The 18,168-nt window shown below is 37.7% G+C and overlaps 2 protein-coding genes and 2 long non-coding RNA genes across 6 annotated transcripts; 2 read left to right on the top strand and 2 right to left on the bottom strand.

Annotated features, from left to right (window-relative positions):
• Positions 1-2,256: 2,256 nt before the first annotated feature.
• LOC116925092 lies at positions 2,257-2,584 on the top strand. The gene is made up of 2 exons (XR_004395327.2): positions 2,257-2,318; positions 2,403-2,584. It is a non-coding gene; the product is annotated as an uncharacterized LOC116925092 (long non-coding RNA).
• A 2,501-nt stretch (positions 2,585-5,085) lies between these two features.
• LOC116925094 lies at positions 5,086-8,517 on the top strand. 3 transcript variants are annotated; one of them, XM_045175472.1, is made up of 8 exons: positions 5,088-5,262; positions 5,380-5,451; positions 6,260-6,424; positions 6,966-7,000; positions 7,068-7,337; positions 7,461-7,742; positions 7,835-8,012; positions 8,086-8,517. In XM_045175472.1, the coding sequence occupies exons 3-8, from the start codon at positions 6,274-6,276 to the stop codon at positions 8,298-8,300; spliced, it is 1,131 nt and encodes a 376-aa protein (XP_045031407.1). In that variant the 5' UTR covers positions 5,088-5,262; positions 5,380-5,451; positions 6,260-6,273; the 3' UTR covers positions 8,301-8,517. The 3 variants fall into 3 exon arrangements, with proteins under 3 accessions (XP_045031406.1, XP_045031407.1, XP_032787606.2); XM_045175471.1 differs by lacking the exon at positions 5,380-5,451 and having other exon boundaries at positions 5,086-5,261; positions 6,258-6,424; positions 8,098-8,517; XM_032931715.2 differs by lacking the exon at positions 5,380-5,451.
• A 267-nt stretch (positions 8,518-8,784) lies between these two features.
• Positions 8,785-10,764, bottom strand: LOC116925095 (surfeit locus protein 4 homolog). Its single transcript, XM_032931716.2, has 6 exons — positions 10,582-10,764; positions 10,185-10,448; positions 9,900-10,130; positions 9,655-9,834; positions 9,506-9,588; positions 8,785-8,815 (listed from the first exon to the last, which is right to left on the bottom strand). Exons 1-6 carry the CDS (start codon positions 10,636-10,638, stop codon positions 8,800-8,802), a joined length of 831 nt encoding a protein of 276 aa, XP_032787607.1. The 5' UTR covers positions 10,639-10,764; the 3' UTR covers positions 8,785-8,799.
• A 6,324-nt stretch (positions 10,765-17,088) lies between these two features.
• On the bottom strand, positions 17,089-18,166 carry LOC116925098. The gene is made up of 2 exons (XR_004395329.2): positions 18,040-18,166; positions 17,089-17,936 (listed from the first exon to the last, which is right to left on the bottom strand). It is a non-coding gene; the product is annotated as an uncharacterized LOC116925098 (long non-coding RNA).
• Between the last annotated feature and the right edge of the window lie 2 nt (positions 18,167-18,168).

The raw sequence follows: 18,168 nt of genomic DNA, 5'->3' as shown, positions 1-18,168 counted from the left end.
TGAGACTTGAATTGAATAGACACGTGACTGACGTGAGACGATTTCTCACGTACAATGGCAAATATAGAGCAGTAAAACATCCTACGCTGCACGTTCTCCACAAATCCGAAAATCTCATTTGTGTCGAAGTTGGTCTGCTGCGGCTGCAGCGTCTTATGAAGAAACCAACTTCTTCATGTTAAAAAATAAGTTTTCATAAATATAATTAAGATTTTCCCCCTTTTCTTCCTAGCAGTGGGTACCCTATTCATTTTTTTCCCAATTTTTTTTCTAGCCCTAGTTCTATCTGGTTTATTTTTATTTTGCTATTGTTTGTGAATGGTTTGTTGTTCATCCCCTTGTAGCAGACGAATTTCTGGCAGCAAACGAAATTCTTCGGCTAAAAGAGACGAGCAACTTACAAACAAAAATAAATTAAAAATAAAGTAGATAGAACTGGGGCTAGAAAAAAAATTGGGAAATGAAAAGATGAATAGGGTACCCACTGCTAGGAAGAAAAGGGGGAAACCTAAATTACAGTTATGAAAACTTAATTTTTAACGCGAAGAAGATGGTTTCTCCATAAGACGCTGCAGCCGCAGCGGACCAACTTGGACACAAATGAGATTTTCGCATTTGTGGAAAACGCGCAACGCAGGATGTTTTACTGCTCTATACGAGGATCAAAATCCAGCAAAAGTTTGGAGTCTTCAGCTTCAGGAGCGAAAAAACGAACAAGTTCGGCTTTATCGAACATCAGTGGTGAAACCTTGTTCGACATTAGTGTAACTGATGATGAAGAATCAAGTTCACGAAAGTCTACTCCTGTCTGCTTGCACTCGTGGTTTAGAGCCGGTTTGATCAACGAAAATTGACTCAGGTTCCCACAATCATCTGATTGAAATAGATATTGAAAACATTGACGAATGATGATTCAGAAAATTGTTGTAATGATGTGGACAAAAATAAAACTGGTTTTTTACATAATTTCCGACTTATACTGTAGTGTAAACTGTCTAAAACCGCGGTGTGACCCGTAAGAAACCGCGGTTTAAACCGCGGGTACAAACCGTCAAACCGTGGTGCAATCCGTTCCCAAAAATTTATAAACCGAACCGTACCGGTTTGGCCTTTTTTTTTTTAAGAAACCGCGTTGTTTGGCCAAAATCGTGCTTGATCGTCGTGGGGCCGAGCCCTAGTCATAGACCCCTGCACTGGACCCCTGGTTCAGAGCCTGATTCTTCCATTGTGGCTATTTTCGCTCTCAGAAAAGGTGCACCCTCTTGCGGGGAATCCTATACAAAGAAACGAGAGTTTCACGTTGGGGCAGTCAGGGCGTGATTTTCCACCCGTGAGAGCGCCTCTTGCGGGGTGTTGGTTCACTCTACGCCGAGACTCATTTGTAGGCAGATGGCACTCGCACCAGGAGGAAAATCACTCGTATGCCCCGACCATGCCCGACCCAAAACCCTAGTTTTTTTTTGTATAGTATTCTCCGCAAGAGGGTAACCCTTTTCTAAGAGGGGAAATAGCCCTAGTGGAGGAACCAGGGGTCTATGACTCTAGAGAAACTTAGAAATGTGTTCCTGCGATAAAAAAATTGATCGGAACAATAAGTCTGGTCAAAATAAAAGTATATGGCACGGAACCAATGGGCTCGGTTTTTATTAGGCATTTCAAACCCTGCGCTTTTGTCCGCTACCATAGCTTCTATTAATTGGCCGCTGAACAACACACCGTTGGTAAGAAAATACAGAAAACGCTAAAACTTGTAATAGACCAAGATCGGATGCTGAGTTGCCAAGGCTGAATTCTGACCTGGGGTATTTTTCCTCTCGGGCCCTATAGGAGGGAAATGAAAAATAATATATTTAATTAAGTTGTAGTTAGTTTTATTACAAAATCTTTTGGAATCGTGTACTATACCTCTGTGCTGATATAATACAAAAAATTTTATCTCCAAAAAAGCTGTTATTTTTCCAGGAAACTTTTTGAAAGGTACTTGTTTACAATGTACCGTAGCAGACGTAAAGTGATTGACTGTGACTAGTGACTGTAGTGTCAAACTGTTTTCGTTTTTTATGTCATGAGTAGTGTAGTTTGTGATGTCAGTAATGAGTTATTTGACACAATTAGTCTTTTTAAGTTATCTGATTATGCTAAAGGATTTATTCATAAGGAAAAAGAAATTTACTTAGAAAAACGTCTGCTTCTTGTTCTACAGTTGTAATACGGGGAGGGGGTGTTGTGGAAAGGTAAACAAGTACCTTTCAAAAAGTTTCCTGGAAAAATAACAGCTTTTTTGGAGATAAAATTTTTTGTATTATATCAGCACAGAGGTATAGTACACGATTCCAAAAGATTTTGTATTAAAACTAACTACAACTTAATTAAATATATTATTTTTCATTTCCCTCCTATAGGGCCCGAGAGGAAAAATACCCCAGGTCGGAATTCAGCCTTGGCAACTCAACATCCGATCTTGGTCTATACTGAAATACTCCATGGTGCTCATGAGGTCGTCAAAAGCGCCAGGTTAAAAACGATGAGAACCGACAAAATATTTGTATGAATTCGACGACAATTAAATGGTTTTTGCTTCCCAGCTGAGTGCATCTTAGCTCTAAATTGCCCGTTTAGTGGTATTCTGGCTCTTCTAATTTTGCACATCTTACTAATTAACCAGTGAACTCTTGTACGTACACAAGTACCAACTTAATCTCGGTCGTCGTGGCGTACCCTACCGTCTTTCATGGGTACACAGAAAGGTGGAAGGGTTTGCTCCGACGACACTAGGAGAAATTATTTACATCGCTATTTTAGTTTCGTGTACTGGAACAGAGGGAACAGAAGGATTACCCGAGACACGTTAAACCGCACCGACCTAGCTACCTGAAAAATAGCTGATCGATCATTACTCGGGTAGGTGCTTTTCAAGCGGTTTTATTTCGTTCAAAATACCCAATTTTAACGATATGGCCCAGTCTTAATTTTAAAATGGGTGGGCAAGTGAATGAAAATAAATAAAACTATAATGTATTGCACAAAGCAGGTCAAATAGGGTACACAGTAATGTCATCGGGTTTTGAAACCGGTTCCACTACCCTAATGCCCATGAGTGGAAATTCACAATTGTAACACTAATAATTTTAATGAAATTGTACCGTTGCTTAATTAAGTAATATTCTAATAAATGAAAACAAAATTATAAAGTTAAAAGGTATTGTATTTCGGAAATGAAAACGAAAGAAAAATAAACAATAAACATAAATAATATCAAATACAAAACAAAAAAATTACGGCTCGGTGGTTTTGTTTAGAGGAGGAAAGATACCGAGATACCACCTTTCTGTGTACCCGTGAAAGACGGTAGGGTTCGCCCCGACGACCGAGATTAAGTTTACAAGTACAGAGACGTAGACTATGCTGTGCTTCACGATTCATTCTGTTAATTTGTTAGGGAGGACCGGGGAGGACCAGATGGAAAAAATTTAAATAATTCACAGGAACTAGAAATGGGACAAAAATATTCATATACTGTAAATAAATATAGGTAATATCTTACAATAAAAATTTCACCTGAAAAAGCCGGTGTGTGAAACATTGGTTCAGTAGGGAAAAAGGGAAAATGGGAAAAACACCCGAAAAGTTCCAAAAACTTTGCAAGCGCCACCATCGGCAGGACCAAGCATGTCCACCGAACCCAATATAGGGATCGTGGTCTTTTACTTCGTAGTGTGTGGTTTAAAGGTCTACATAGAAAAAAAAAACTAATATGCAAAATAGACTAAAATCAAAATGATAACCTTCTTGATTGATGAATGCGGACCAAGACGAGACGACCTAAGGTCGTCCTCCGTATTATGGATTCGTATGGATGCCACAACACGGTAGACTGATCAGCACTTTTCCTTCTTCAAATGAGTATGATTTTTACAGAATCTAGCGCGAATAGTCAATGTTTAACCTGGTTCAACAGCACGTATGGAATTTTCATTTGAACAATCCGTTTAAATGATTCTCATTTTCCACCAAAAAACGTCAACTCGCCCTCAGCAAAGAGCCAGTGATCATCTTGACAATGCGCTTAGTTTAAATTTTAAACTCTTTGCGTATTGTAATTTCCACAGATTTTCAGGTAGGCTAACACTGACAAGATGGTTGAAGAATGTAGGCTAGCCTATTTGTGAGAAACAAATACGAATGGCCCGTTCAATAAAAAGATTACTTACTTCAGAGGTCCAGTAATGTAATTTTGTAGCTAGCTACTATACTGTATATGTAAATCCTTCTAAATATTTGAAAAATGTTTAAATCACTCAAGTTTCTTCGTACGTCCGTTATCCGACATCAAGTAAGTAGGTTCGCTATCATCAAATACATGTATTCCGAGTGCTTTCGTAAACATGAATACATGAATTTGTAGAAAAATGAAAGCAGCAAAAAATGAGAAAAATTAACAGGTAGATATAAAAATAGGAAAAAATTGAAGTTGGCTCTACCTTTTTACAAGTATAGGCTCTTTGCCATCCGGTAAAGAAATTTGGGGAAAGACACGAAAACTGATACGTGACATCTGTACTAGTGTGCGAACGAAAACTGCATTATAGAAAAGGCGGAAGGGGCAATGACTGTGAACCGCCTAAAGCTTTTGATGTGCGGCAGAGCACCTTGTTTCTAGTTGACGGAATGTTCAACGCGTATACCCTACAAATTGTGAAGGAAAAGTCACAAACTGATTTAGGCAGAAGAATTGTGTAGGATACGCTACCCAGAAAAGAGGCACTGAAAAATGAACAACTTTCCAATCGAAGTTGTGCAATATAGAACGGTATATTGTTAAAGTCCTATCTCTTAAATAGGCATCTGTTTCTGCTGTAATGCTTAAGCCCAGCAACAGATACTCAAACGTAAATGACGATTCTGTAAGAAAAGTCGGTGTTTTATTGCATTTTAAATTGACGAGTTTCATTTTCAAATCGTAAAGCGATTTTTTTTTGCAAAATAGTGCGGCATTTGATAGGCCCTATGACTACTGCGCAAGTCAAGCTTTTATCGGTGGTTACCATCTTTCCCTTTCCGTGGGTCAACCAGCACAAAATAGAGCAGAACTGCCATAGCGTTAGTCAGTTACTCGCCTTTATTCCCCCAATCACTAACCTACGCAGGTTTGACAAGCATTTGAAACAAGACAACATTTTCATTTTATCATTCGTATCTTCAGACAAAGTAAAAAAAACAAAACAAACATTCTACTTTTGCCGTACATTCCACAAAAAAAAGGTAAGCCAACATGGTAGCCAACAAATCGATTAAAAATTATGTCAGATGCACTGCGTTCTATAATTAAGTATTATTATTCATCCACTCTTGATCTTGTTGAATGGCGTGGGAGATTAGCACAGTTATCTTTCGAGTGAAGCAGCTATTTTGCTATTTTCCTAGAATTGTGGACAATTTGTATTGAAACAGGTATCTTTCTGTATTGAACATATTTTTATTCAGAACCCCTTTTATCTTGAAATACTTTGCCAAAAAAATGTAGACTTCGATTTGCATTTTTCAACACGTTCACAACATTGCTGCTTTGCTTTAGAAAATAGTATATAACAACTTGAATATCTAAATATTATAGTTCAAAACTAGTAGGGGCTTCTTACGCTAACATACGTACCTATGTAGTTTGGCAATCTCGTTACACGTAGCTTATTGGATTAACTGTATTGTTTGTGTTTTCTCTCGTCTAATTGGATCCATGTAGATCTTTTGTGTTAAGGTTCTGCGATCGATTTCTTCTCTGTGGTGTAATTGGTAATATAAGCCTACACCCTACGTAATTCAGAGACTGCTTTACACTCTCGACCTAGGTCAATATGACACTATATTGAAATTCTATGGGGTTGGGGAAGTTTACTCTGGTCTGCAACACCGTTTGATTCGATAAATAATTTGGTCAAAAGAATAAGATTGTTTGTTTTGTTTGTTTTTTTTTTGCACAGACGCGTCTTGAAATTGTAGTATGACCTGTAAGGTTCTCTTAAAAGGGATGAGAAATATGTGGCATGAATCATGCGCCAAGAAAACAATCAATATACCCACTGTTGCTATTGCCGTGTTTTGTTCTACAGCTGTAACCCTGTAACTTTATGTGGTTGACAACTGCTAATTTGTATTGGTGGTAGTAGTAAAAGTACTATTGTTTTTTATTTATGGTTTTTAAAATTATTATTTATTTATTTATTTTGTTTATGTGCCAAAAAACATTCGCTGTGTTTTCTAGCCGTAGCCGAATTTATGGGGCTATTTTCATCCCGGCAGAGAGTCGAGTCTGCTATGAAAGGTCGGGAACTGGCGGCACGCATCGTCTTATTGGCAACGATCCTCTTATTGGCCCAGGCTGTTTCTGGCGCCCCTGTCGAAAATGGTTTCCGACTGATTAATAAAGGTTGTAATCCAAAGTATTTTGCATTCTGTTATTCCCAAAAAGTTTGCATTGAGTAGGCTAGCTTTTTCTTAAACAAAGTCATAAACTGATGTTAAATGCGTAAATTCTCATAAACTGCCTACTGCATTCAGTTGATTATGCCCTGATGCGCCATGATGTCACCAATCGACTTTAAACGTGATCGGTAGGATCTGTAGTATACGCACTGAATGCTGTAACGTTATTAGTATGAAACATATGGCGTTGAGAACCATGCTGATAGAACATTTCTTAACTCTGCAAGATTTGGTCTGTACGGACAACGCAGATATTTTGAAACGTACGGAAGTAAATGATCAATTTGAGAAAGCGTCTTTTTGGTAGACCTACCCCCGGTGTTAAGTTACAACAGATCCGGCAATTATGTTAATTCTCCATTGATTGTAGCGCTGAACAAACTGTAAAAACCAAACAAAAATTGACAAACCTTTAAGTTAACAACAACAAGAAATCGCAGGATAAAAACTGTGTTAACTTATCTTCTTCTTGCACTATTTTTTAGAAGTCCCGTATCCACCAGAAGCATCGTCGCAGGAGGTAAGTTGTGTTCTGCTTCAAAAACGTTCCATATTTAGACTAATTCTTACGTGATTCCTGGTTGCAGACTGACGTCGATGTCCAGGATTTGCACAGTTTAAATAATAAAAATCTCCAAAAAACCGTGGCAAACATCTCAGATGTTGCCAATCATGATGCGTCTCCACCGACGGCTGACGACGCGAAGCGCTCTTTGAATAATGACAAGAGTGATTTCGTCTTGAGTGATTTTACTTTCAGCAACGATACTCCTCACGATATGGCCGAATACATATTTTGGACAGGAGACGAGAACAGCGTGATTAACGCCATCAAAGATTTTGTCAATCAAGGACTGGTGAGCAAATATACCTATTTTTAGGGCATTAAATTGATTGATTGTGGTGGCTTTAGCAAATTAAGGTTTCGTAATTTGAAAAAGAATTTTAATGGGTAATTCGATTTTCAATGATGTGACTAGATAACTGTCGAAGAAGGCAAAGAATTTATGGAACAGGTGCAACATGACTTGCACCAAATTCGGCTTCGTTATGGCACTAACGCTGACAAGACAGCGCCAACGGTGCCACCTGAAAACACTAAAAACATTCCCAACGAGAACGAGGAAGATAATGAGAGCCAACAATTAACCGAACTGCTGGCACCGTCGAATAAGGCTTTATCCGCAGAAGGTCAGAAATCTCATAAAGGCGAAATTGTGGTGACTAGCTACGGTCCCGTACCTAAATCCTCAAATGAACCGGTGGGTCATCTAGGCAAAAATCATAGCTGTTCCAAAAACAATCAAATGTGGCTCGCTTCTAATACCATTTTGTTTTGGCGACATATGTCTAGAAAGAGGAGACTGGCCGCCTAGAGGATGAAATCAAAACGCGAGGGACATCGTCAAGCAACACAAAGGAAGAACATTTGAACGAAGCGCATATTGTCGATCTCCTTAGTAACCAGTATACGTTGGAAGAGATTCTTTATCAACTAGCGCGAATTCTGTTTTCGCAGAGCCTTAGTCAAGGTATCTAGATGCATGTTTAAAGCTAGTGTTATGAAATTATAAAGCACACCTTATCAATTGGTGATGAACAAAGCTGGTCATCCAGAAGCAGAAGAAGCTCTCAGAAAATTTGCCGATTTTCTTGAGAAGGAGTCCAAAGAAGGAAAAATGTCTCCGGAGCTGCAAAAAAAGGTTTTGGAGGTTTTGCTGATGTCTCTCTTCGACTCTATGGCTGATCAACATATTCCAGTTTTGCCAGCAGTAAAATCGTCTCCAACAGAGCGCCCATCAGCTACTGATAATCACTAAGCAGAAATCAGAAAATACCCTAGCTATTTACGATTTATTACATTCTCTATATATATACTATATTGTACACATATAAAATTTAAATTAAAGAGTTGCACTTGCTTATAATATACCGGGCAACTCCATATTATTTATCCCTTTTTTTTCGCTTCAACGTCTTTAGTGTCAAGTCCTGTGTAATGGGGACAAAATTGAATACAAAATGACCATTCTCCCAGTGAATTCTTAGTGTGGTAAATCGGGTACAAAAACAATTTCTCGTTAAATTCCAGGGTGTACAAGAATCTTTGGCGCAGAAACAGTGATCCAGCTCATTGATGGCTATAGTAACTGTTGCTGCAAAATACCAATTAAAATAAACGTTAAAAAACGCAACAGTTAATAGCACGAACTTCCAGTTAACTTTCGCATCAAACGAAGAATTTCATTACAGTTTACAAGATTCTTTGTACGTTCATGAATTTTACAACCTATTCATTACCCGTGGTACTAGACATCTTTAACAGTTGATGATCCTAAGATAAACGAATCAGAATCAGTATCAGGAGAGGACCCGTAACGGATTTAACGAACACTGATGACGCTAGAAAACTCTAGGATAAAGTCCAGAGAATAATTGACACTCTTCCAATTTATTTCACGTTGTACAAGATATTTCAAAAGGATAAAATTTCACATTGGGCTGACATGCACGTTGTAAGATCCCTAAAGCTGGAGGACACATGATTTCACGTTCACTTCAAGACACAAGAATCACAATTCCCCCGCTCACTGAACACCAAGTTCGTAAGAAAAACTCTACCACCGGCATCAGGATTAAGCAAGACTTAAATAAATCGGAGCATTATGAGAGCAGAGAAGTAAGGGAATGTAAATTCTGCACACGTGAACTGAAATAGCAAGGGATCTTAGATGTAAAAAAGAAAAACTCTAAAATAAAATTTAACATCTAATCAAAAGGGATAAAAATCTGCAATAGAGCATGGGCAAGGGGAACATTTTCAATACAAGTTCCTGAACAAGGATGGGGGCCAGAACCATGTTTTGTGCATTCACCAAGCTAATGAAGCTGTAACACCTTAATATCGTTTTGCTAGATGTAGAAAATTAGTCTTCCGAATAAAAACGACTCCCCTGCCGTGTGATTGCTTGATGTATGGCTGTTTCCTTTAGTATCCAGAATGAGCGATAGCGAATTTGCCTACCATTTCTTCTTGTGTTCGTCCATAGAGACTCCACCAGGTCCTAGCGAAACAACCATCATCAAACCGCCAATGACGGAAAGAGTCTAGAGAAGAAACACGAATAAAGCGACCTATAATACGAAATGGATAACCCTATAAAAATAGCTTACCTGGAAGAAATCATATTTCAAGAAATCGCGCATCGCCTTATAACCAGGGATGGTCCACCAGCAGTTCAAATAGAAATTCAAGGTAGTAAGCCAAACAACCAAAATTAATGCTGACAACTTGGTTTTGTAGCCAACTGTGACAAGCAACATAAGAACAGAGCCCACAACATTTTGGAGAATCTGCAGAAGAAAAGTTGCAGTTAGACATGAACTTTACTTAAAATTTCATATCAAAGAAGCATTACCTGCATGAATGAAAATTCTACACGGAGCAGTGTTGCAAACATGAAGACCAACAGGATTCTGCCTGTTAGCTGGAGATAGCTCTTTGGTTTGTTGTCACCCAGAGTAGGAACACCAGCAAAAAGAGACTTGCCCTCTTGCCTACTTTCAGCAAGAACAAGTAGGAGAGCTCCAATCAGAGCCAAATTGCGGAACAGAAACTGAAGATCCCATAATATGCTGTAAGCTACCGTCTGCAAATAAAATGTATGAGAACAAATTCCACAGTCACTTTAAATTCAAAATACCTGCATGCAGACAATGCCAAAAAGTAGGGCACAGGCAATATCAACCTTCCAACGAAGGAGGACCATGAAACAACCACCAAGTTGGCCAAAGAGGTTGATTATGACGAACATTGTGGCTAAGAATTTACCACATCCCCAAGAAATGTCCATATATTCTCTTTGCTCATTCCACTGGAAGTACATACGGATGCCATCTTCAAGGAATGTGGAAATGAGACAGAGCCTTGCAAGAGTTGGCAAAATTGTTTTGGTTCGTCGAAGCACCTGTTGACGATCCGGTCACATGTTTCATAAGATAGGGAGAGAATGGGGAAAAAAACAGGGCGAACTATTACTTCTGAAACCTAGTTGTACACGTCACGGTTCATGGGTTGGCAGGTCAACTACAGATATTTACCTCATCGGCTACTTCTTCAGCTTTAGAAACAAGAGGATGTTGGCTTAGACCTGACATTTCTCTGATAAAATTTTAAACACGTCGAAAAGATTTAAAATGAATAAATATAAAAATAGAACACAAACAGCCGGAAATACTACGTGCTCTATACAGATAAAACAGACGATTCTACATAAAATAATGTCTGCAGACGTGGCTTTTATACTCAGAAGACTCCGGAAGACCAGTAGGCTCGGTTAGAATCTAGTGCAAACATTTTCCAATGAATTTTTTTTTATTTTTTAAAAAATCATAAAATATCTTAATAATTTTATGATACATTCTAATAGTTTTTGAACGACATCCCACAATTTTTTGTAATAACTGCGTAAAGTATTTTTTTGAATTTAGTCAAATAAAAATCTCTGCAAAGGTGGCATTAGAGTTTTTGTGTATGCCATCTGTTGACCAATTCTGTTGTAAATAAGGAAGCCAGCCAGGCTGCTCGTGATTCACATTTAAGATTTCTGAAGTTTTGCCAGAGAGTTTCGCTCATCATGTAGTAAGAGAAATTTTTTATGTTTTCAAGGGTGACGTTCAAAGAAACTTATTTAAATAAGGTCAAACACAGAACTCAAATCCTGACATAAAATGAAAACAAGAATAATTTGAGACAATATTCGAATAAAAATGATTGTTAAAATAAATCCCATTTCTCCTACAATTTCAAAGAGATTATAATTTAAAATGTAATCATTTAAAACTCATTTTATTTTGTGATTAAATTTCAAATTTTCTTTACTATAGCTTCTGAATTTCTAGATAAGCAGTTCCGTTCGATTTGTACAAAAACCACGTCCACCCTTCAAACATTTAAAAAAAGTTATTATATCATCGTTGTATCATTGTAGCGGAAGAACTCGAAAAATAAAGGCTTAATGTTTTGGGCGCCACCTAACATCTTAATTACACATCCCGTCACTTTTTGAACGAGATTAACGGATAGGTCGTTTTCGAAGTCGCTTAAGGACAACGTTTTAATATTTTTGAAGCCCATTTTAGTTGTAGACCTTTTTTATTTGATAAGTTGGTTTTCGTCAACAATAAATAACTCTAATACGCCCACAAAAATATTGAAATTAATGGAAGGCTTAAATTTGTCCATTCCACTTGGTTTCCCGCCTAAATCTGTAGCTTGAGGGCAGAACTCAGAAAAGAAGTGAATTTAATTACAACTTGTTTAGCATCGATACATGCGACTTCTCTATTCTTGAATGTAATCAGTACAATCAAACAGCGTAGAAAAGTCCTTCAACGAGATCGTTTGATACTGCACCAATTTTTGAACCCATGGAAATAGCACTGCCTTAACTCAGAATGCTTGGGTAAAGATTAGAAACTGTCTTTAGCGACAAAATAAACATACCGTTAAGTAAACGCAGAAAAGAAAAACAAAGAAAAAGGTAATAATCACGGTGAAGGCAAGACAAACGAAGAGAATAAATGACAATTATGCCCTTTATTCGACATTTTGTCTAGAATTACTAATATTATCATGAACAATTTGTTAAATCAGGCAATGCTTATAGACCGATGGACGGTCATAAAAAAAATGACAGTATATTCAACTGCTGTTCGGGATCAAGTTTGGACAACCCACTGCCCTATCACTGTTGGAGTTAACACACAAATACGGGAATGAATATAAGATAAGCACATTATTCACCTATCTCCACCAATAAGTCTAAACAACTCTTAGGTTATAAGATAACCTCGTGTAGTAGTAATAGTAGTAGTAGTAGAGTGTAAAGGGTAGGAAGATGACTAGATGAGGTCTAATTAATCTTGTGAATCGAAGGTTCTATGTAAAAATAAGGATTAGTTTAGATTCAAGGTTTTCCAAGGAATAGAAATGGCCAGCCGCTAGTCCGCAGTTGACCTTACGGGATTAACAGGAACACAATGAGTCATCTGACTCTTTATTACATTGTGACCAGCTGACTACCTCAGCCTAAAAAAGTTATATGACAAGAGGGAAGAACAGAATCCAGATTTCATAGGGATTTCATATTATATGAAGACATAAAATCGAAGAATACTGTGTTTTTCGTCTAAATTTTATTCGAATAACAGCCTATTGTTTAGATTTAAAAATTTTATTCGATGAACAGTGTTCAGATAGCAGCATTTCAATTGCTACATAATTAGCGACGTAGATTTAGAATCCACGGAAATCACCCTATACAAGCGGAATTAACCCTTTTGCATTTAAATGTTAATGCGGATATCTGGTTTGGAAGAGTATAGAGTATTTTTCAGGGGATGAAATGCTAAATTAGGGGAGAGCAACTAATACTCACATTGGCCGTTTTTCCCTTTAAATATCTAAAAAAAACTATCGTAGCAAAATAAAATAAGTTGATATAGTCGCAGGTATACTACGTAGTTTTGTGATGTAGGCTTCTGTCCTGTAGACAAAGAAACATTTTGAGACACCAAAGTGCTGATGATATTAGCGTTTTTTTTAAAACTAAAACGGCGAAATATTTGCGAGTTTTTGAACTGAGCAATTTGAACCGTTTCTAGGAGTCTAATTACTTGTATCACCTGTTGATTCATTATGAATGATTTTAAAGGTAAAAATGTATATTTTTATATCTTTCTTTGCTGAATAATTTTGCTATCCAGTTCCATTGTTATAGTTTGAATCCTACTGACGTGTAGTGCGCGACGTTAAAATGATACCCTGTCGCCAGATGTATATAGGCTATAGTTCATTTCCGATGGGTTGGCAACTCCAAACTTAAGTGTACGAGAAGTTAATTTTCTGCTTACAATCCAAGCTTTTTGGCTTCAGATTCAAGATGGTGGATGATTCAGAAATTAGGGGGATGTAAAACTCTTTGGCGAGATATATGAGATTTCTTCGGGGGGTTGTCGACTCGTCATTTGGGTGTACGAATTTTTAAATAAAAAATATATTTTTAATAAATTTTGTATTTTTTCATATTTTTTCTATTTTTTCCTATTTTTTCTATTTTTTCCTATTTTCCAGATTTGCTAAATTTTGCGAAGCTTTTCTAGATCTTTTTTTACACGTTTTTCATGCTTTTTTGCAAAAAAACTCTATTAACCCTTAAATAATTAAAAATGTACATTTCCTTCAGCAAATGAAGCCCAAAATTTTAATTCTCTGTAAAATAAAACCAAATCAGCGCCGGCACTTAAACTTCAGAACCCTAGATTCTCTACCCTATGTTCTTATTGCCTTACAGCCTTAGTACTATAGCTACCACTTTCGAAAAAAGTAACAGTGGCCAGTGGGATAACAGAAAATGTTAGTCGTTTCACAAATAAACATTGAAGTATCCTCAATAAAAAATGATTGCGGGGCGCCGTTGTTAACCCGAAAAACTGACCCGACCCACCCGATCCGAAAATATATTCGAAATTCGATTCTCGAATACGAATAGTCTAATCGTATTCGAACTGTAACTGTATTAGAAATAGAGTTACAGCGTGAAACGATGGAAGCCATAGGCTTTGATGTAATGTGATTGTTGACCTGCGCCATCTATTACCTTTTACAGTTGGAAGGCATATGTCCATCCATCCGAAATTTTGTCAAAAACCTAAATTTTTCGGCGTAATTCTGGTTTTACGATAGGGTTCTTCTATTTTAACTATTTCCGTTAGGATCATAACTGCGCACGTATGAGAATTTCAATAAATTAAGTATCACTATTGCGGATTTTTAATTTTTTAAATATATTTTTATATTTTTTGTATTTTTCATATTTTTTACTTAAAAATATTGAGGTGTTCGAATATTTTTTCGAGTTTACAACCCCCAGATTTCTTACTCCAAATTGTGAAAAATCAATAAATAATGTGATTCTTTGACAAGTGTACAAGATTCTTTCGAGTTTTACATTCCCGCAAAAGTTTGGCGTAAATTTGGAAAAAATGCTTCGCAATTACGTGCAAATCATTAAAAGGGGTATAGAGCAGCTTTTTGGATCCCGATAAGAGTATTAACTAAGCGGTGATTAAATGAGGGGGGGGGGGGAAATTTTGTCGCTTTTGAAAGTCGAAATCTACTATCTCTGCGTTGTAAGGCCGGTGCTACAACAATTACGCTAACAAATCCTATCACAAACATGTTTTTGTTTTATATAAATATAATTAAAACTAACTCGTCAAGTAACCGAAAAATGTTTACGACATTTAACTTTAAAGGGGGGTGGGACGTTGAACGAAATTTGCTGTTCATTACAAAACTTTGGGTTACCTTTAGCTTGAAAATTCACGTTTTTTGGCACGAATTTTGGTCTAAAATCCATAAATTTGGGAAAAATTCGCAATGAGAGATTTTCCGCCCGGTGGGAGCGCCTCTAGCGGGTGTGTTGTTTTACTCCACGCAGAAACTCATTTGTCGATAGATGGCAGTCCCACCGGGCGGAAAATCGCTCATACGCCCGACCATGCCCCGATCCAAAACCCTCGTTTTTTTGTATAGTAATCCCCTCGCAAGAGGGTACCTCTTTTCTAAGAGGGAAAATAGCCATAGTGGAGGAACTCTGGGTCTATGACTCTGAATTGGTAGATTTTGGTGTTACACGGCTGAAAGTATCCTATTGGGAGTTTTAAAAAACCTACTTATATGAGTGTTAACATACATCTTAACGTTAAGGCTTATCAGTTTAAGACGAGTATGGACACATTTACTCGACGCGTTTGACGAGCAAGTTGAACGAACATAAAAAGCAATGCGTTGGTAATCCAAACCTAAAATTTGCTAGCCCTACAGAACATTTTTTGCAGTCAGAAACTCATTGAAACAGGTCGTTTTGCTAGCAGAAAAATCAGAGTAGTTCCAGATACCACAAACGTTTTTAGACGGTAGCGAGAAATGAAAATGTACCTAGCAATAAATTTACTAACATTATCAACAAAATTAGTAAATGTTTAGTTATTATTATTTTTCAAGCCAAAACAATAAAATTCAATGATCATAATTTATCCGAGCCAAAATAAATACCCGAAGGCAATTAAGCAAAAACATATCATCCGTGACGGTCATTTTTCATTTAGAAATAAACCATAAAAGCGCAGTGAGTTGCAAGATTTGAAAATCCATACTTTAATTCAAACAGGAGTGTAATGTCAACTATACGAAACTCGTTAAACAGTATCGAGCCACACCATATCTCCTTTTTATTTAGGGCTTTTGTAAAGCATGGTAGTAGGTTCTGTATCTATAGGATTCGACATGTTTGAAACGTATTTGGTTTTCATGTGACTAGTTTTACAAGTGTAACTGTTTCAACAATGCACATCCTTACAGCCTGCAGCCGGCAGAATCTTTTGCGCCATACACCCCATCAGAGTGCATGTGGGGTATCCAGGGGATGCAAACTTAATTAATGCACAAAAAAAAAAAACAAAAAAAAACATAAGAGAAAACAAAAATAAATAGAAAAATAACAGCAATTGCACAGGGCGTATCCGGTAGCTTTCGGTATAGAAATATTGCTGCTACGCCTTCTCTACGTAGAAGGAGCGTAGTACGTATGTTCCTGCCCTTCTTGACATAAGAGAAATAGCTGATACACGGTTTCTAGGACAAGACTCCCTATTTTCACAATATTTCAAGATGTCTTCATATTTCTCTATACAAAATCCGACAAAATCATAGCCGCATGGAGATGACGGTCTTTTTATAGAAGGAAAGAGTCCTCCACAGTCCGGAGCTAAGATGATATGAATTTTCATCTTTGTTTATTCAAATCGATTAAAATAGACATAGAAGAGGCAAAGGACATCTTTGTATCGGTATAGCTTCGGACAAAATGGATAGCTCGACGCCAACATGTTGTTCACCTATGCGGGGGGCATGTCGTCGTATAATTGGGATATTCAAAACCCCCTTCCCCCCTCCTCCCCCAATGGCTGTGTTCCATTTGGTAGCAGAATCTGGGCAACGGTGTTGAGCCCGAAACAATTTTTTTTTGCTCATTATCTCGACACTTTAATAATCACAACAGCGAAGCAGGCAGTGAGCCTTGTCCAACAATTTCAACTGTTCAAATATTGACAATCGTGCTAGGCGCAGCCAATGTATTTTCCATTTGCCTTCATTTTAGTATCAGCCATGGGATTCCTCTCGGGTGCCTGTGGGGGCGTCTAGCTTTCGGCTGACGTCATTGGACGTTATATAATCTATGGGCACTCCGTCAATTTTCATGCCGCTAGATGTCACCTACAATCCCCATCAAGGGACAAAACGGACATTTTTTTGACAAACTGACAGACGCAAAAAAGACAAACGAGTTTAAAGTATATGCGTCTATGCATGCGAGAGCTAAGCTGAACTTGCTTTTAGGTTTTTCCTTTTTTCAAGAATATTACGGTAATGGTGAACTATGTTTCAAATTACTGCCAAACGATTATACAAACACGGACTCTCAAAAGATGTCAAGTCAAAGTGCTTAAAATAAACGGCCTAGAATTCAACAGTCGACGTCGTTTAGGCCCAATCGTCATGAGTCACAATCTTTCAGGCCAAACTAGTTTATTGACGAAAGCGTTTCAGAACGCTGGCTGATACATTATTTGAACAGCTTCTACGAAAAGTGTCTCAGTTTTTGTCTGTTCTCTTTTCGTCCCAAATTCTTTTTTTTTCGCCTATGACAAGCTCATCTCACATTCAACGGATACCAAATGAGATGGGTAAATAGGATCGAATCTTGAAAAGTTGCCCCGAAGAAATCATGGAGGCGATGAGTTAGTAAAAAGGATGACATTTACGAGAAGTTTGGCATATTTCCTTTCGTCTCCATTGTGCAGTCGATCGTTTGAAAAGCTTGAGGGGTAGCAGAAGCCATTCGACGCAGTAGGAGACGGAACAAATTGATGTAGTCTGAGTCGTTAAGAGATTTCTTAAGACTTAAGAGAGGAGAAGTTGCATCGAAAATAAAATTGATGGTTTTGGAGGAATTATTTTCTCATTCTCGATAAAAAGAAAGATGTAATAATGTTGCAATGTCGCTCAAGGCGGGTTCTGTAACAGGTGCTTAACTGGCACAACAGGTGGAATTCTATCGATTATTAGTTTTCGTCTCCATCGTCAACTGTATCGATACTGGTAGTCGATTCTTATGGTTTGTAATGTTATTTCTCGTCTCCTGGTTTCCCCATATTCCTTCTTCTGCCCTTCCAAAGCCTTCGGTGAACGAAGACGAGAAAAGAAAAGAAAGGGGGCACGGAGGATGGATGAAAGATAGAGATTCAATATGGATACGACATTTGTACGGGCCGTACGTGGCGCTCAACAGTGTCTGAAAGCCGAATGTTCAACCACGGCTCCCGAGCATCTGGAAATTTTACAAGACACCGTGACATTAAATGTTAAACATAGTGTTAGCTAATAATTTAATCCGTGTTGGCTAAACAAAAAATCACACCGCGACTGCTTACTTGATTCGTTCTTTTTGCGGCTTTATTTTCGTGGAAGTTGTGTTTTTGGTGCCAGTAACCAGGTGGCGTAATGGGTAGCAGCTCTTACCGATCTAGTTTTTTGTTGACGCATCAGTAGGAAACAGTGGC

The sequence above is a fragment of the Daphnia magna genome, linkage group LG6, assembly GCF_020631705.1.
Source record: "Daphnia magna isolate NIES linkage group LG6, ASM2063170v1.1, whole genome shotgun sequence".
In the NCBI taxonomy this organism is placed as follows: domain Eukaryota; kingdom Metazoa; phylum Arthropoda; class Branchiopoda; order Diplostraca; family Daphniidae; genus Daphnia; species Daphnia magna.
The sequence above is the reverse complement of the archived record's forward strand: the minus strand, read 5'-3'. Positions and strand labels throughout refer to the sequence as shown.

Coding starts and splice junctions, on each gene's coding strand:
- LOC116925094 (XM_032931715.2), top strand. CDS start 6,274: ATGGGGCTATTTTCATCCCGGCAGAGAGTCGAGTCTGCTATGAAAGGT. Junction 7,338..7,460: donor ATTTTGTCAATCAAGGACTG/GTGAGCAAATAT, acceptor TGATGTGACTAG/ATAACTGTCGAAGAAGGCAA. Junction 8,013..8,085: donor TTCGCAGAGCCTTAGTCAAG/GTATCTAGATGC, acceptor TGATGAACAAAG/CTGGTCATCCAGAAGCAGAA.
- LOC116925095 (XM_032931716.2), bottom strand. CDS start 10,638: ATGTCAGGTCTAAGCCAACATCCTCTTGTTTCTAAAGCTGAAGAAGTA. Junction 10,131..10,184: donor TTGGCATTGTCTGCATGCAG/GTATTTTGAATT, acceptor TTTTATTTGCAG/ACGGTAGCTTACAGCATATT. Junction 9,589..9,654: donor TGAAATATGATTTCTTCCAG/GTAAGCTATTTT, acceptor TTTCTTCTCTAG/ACTCTTTCCGTCATTGGCGG.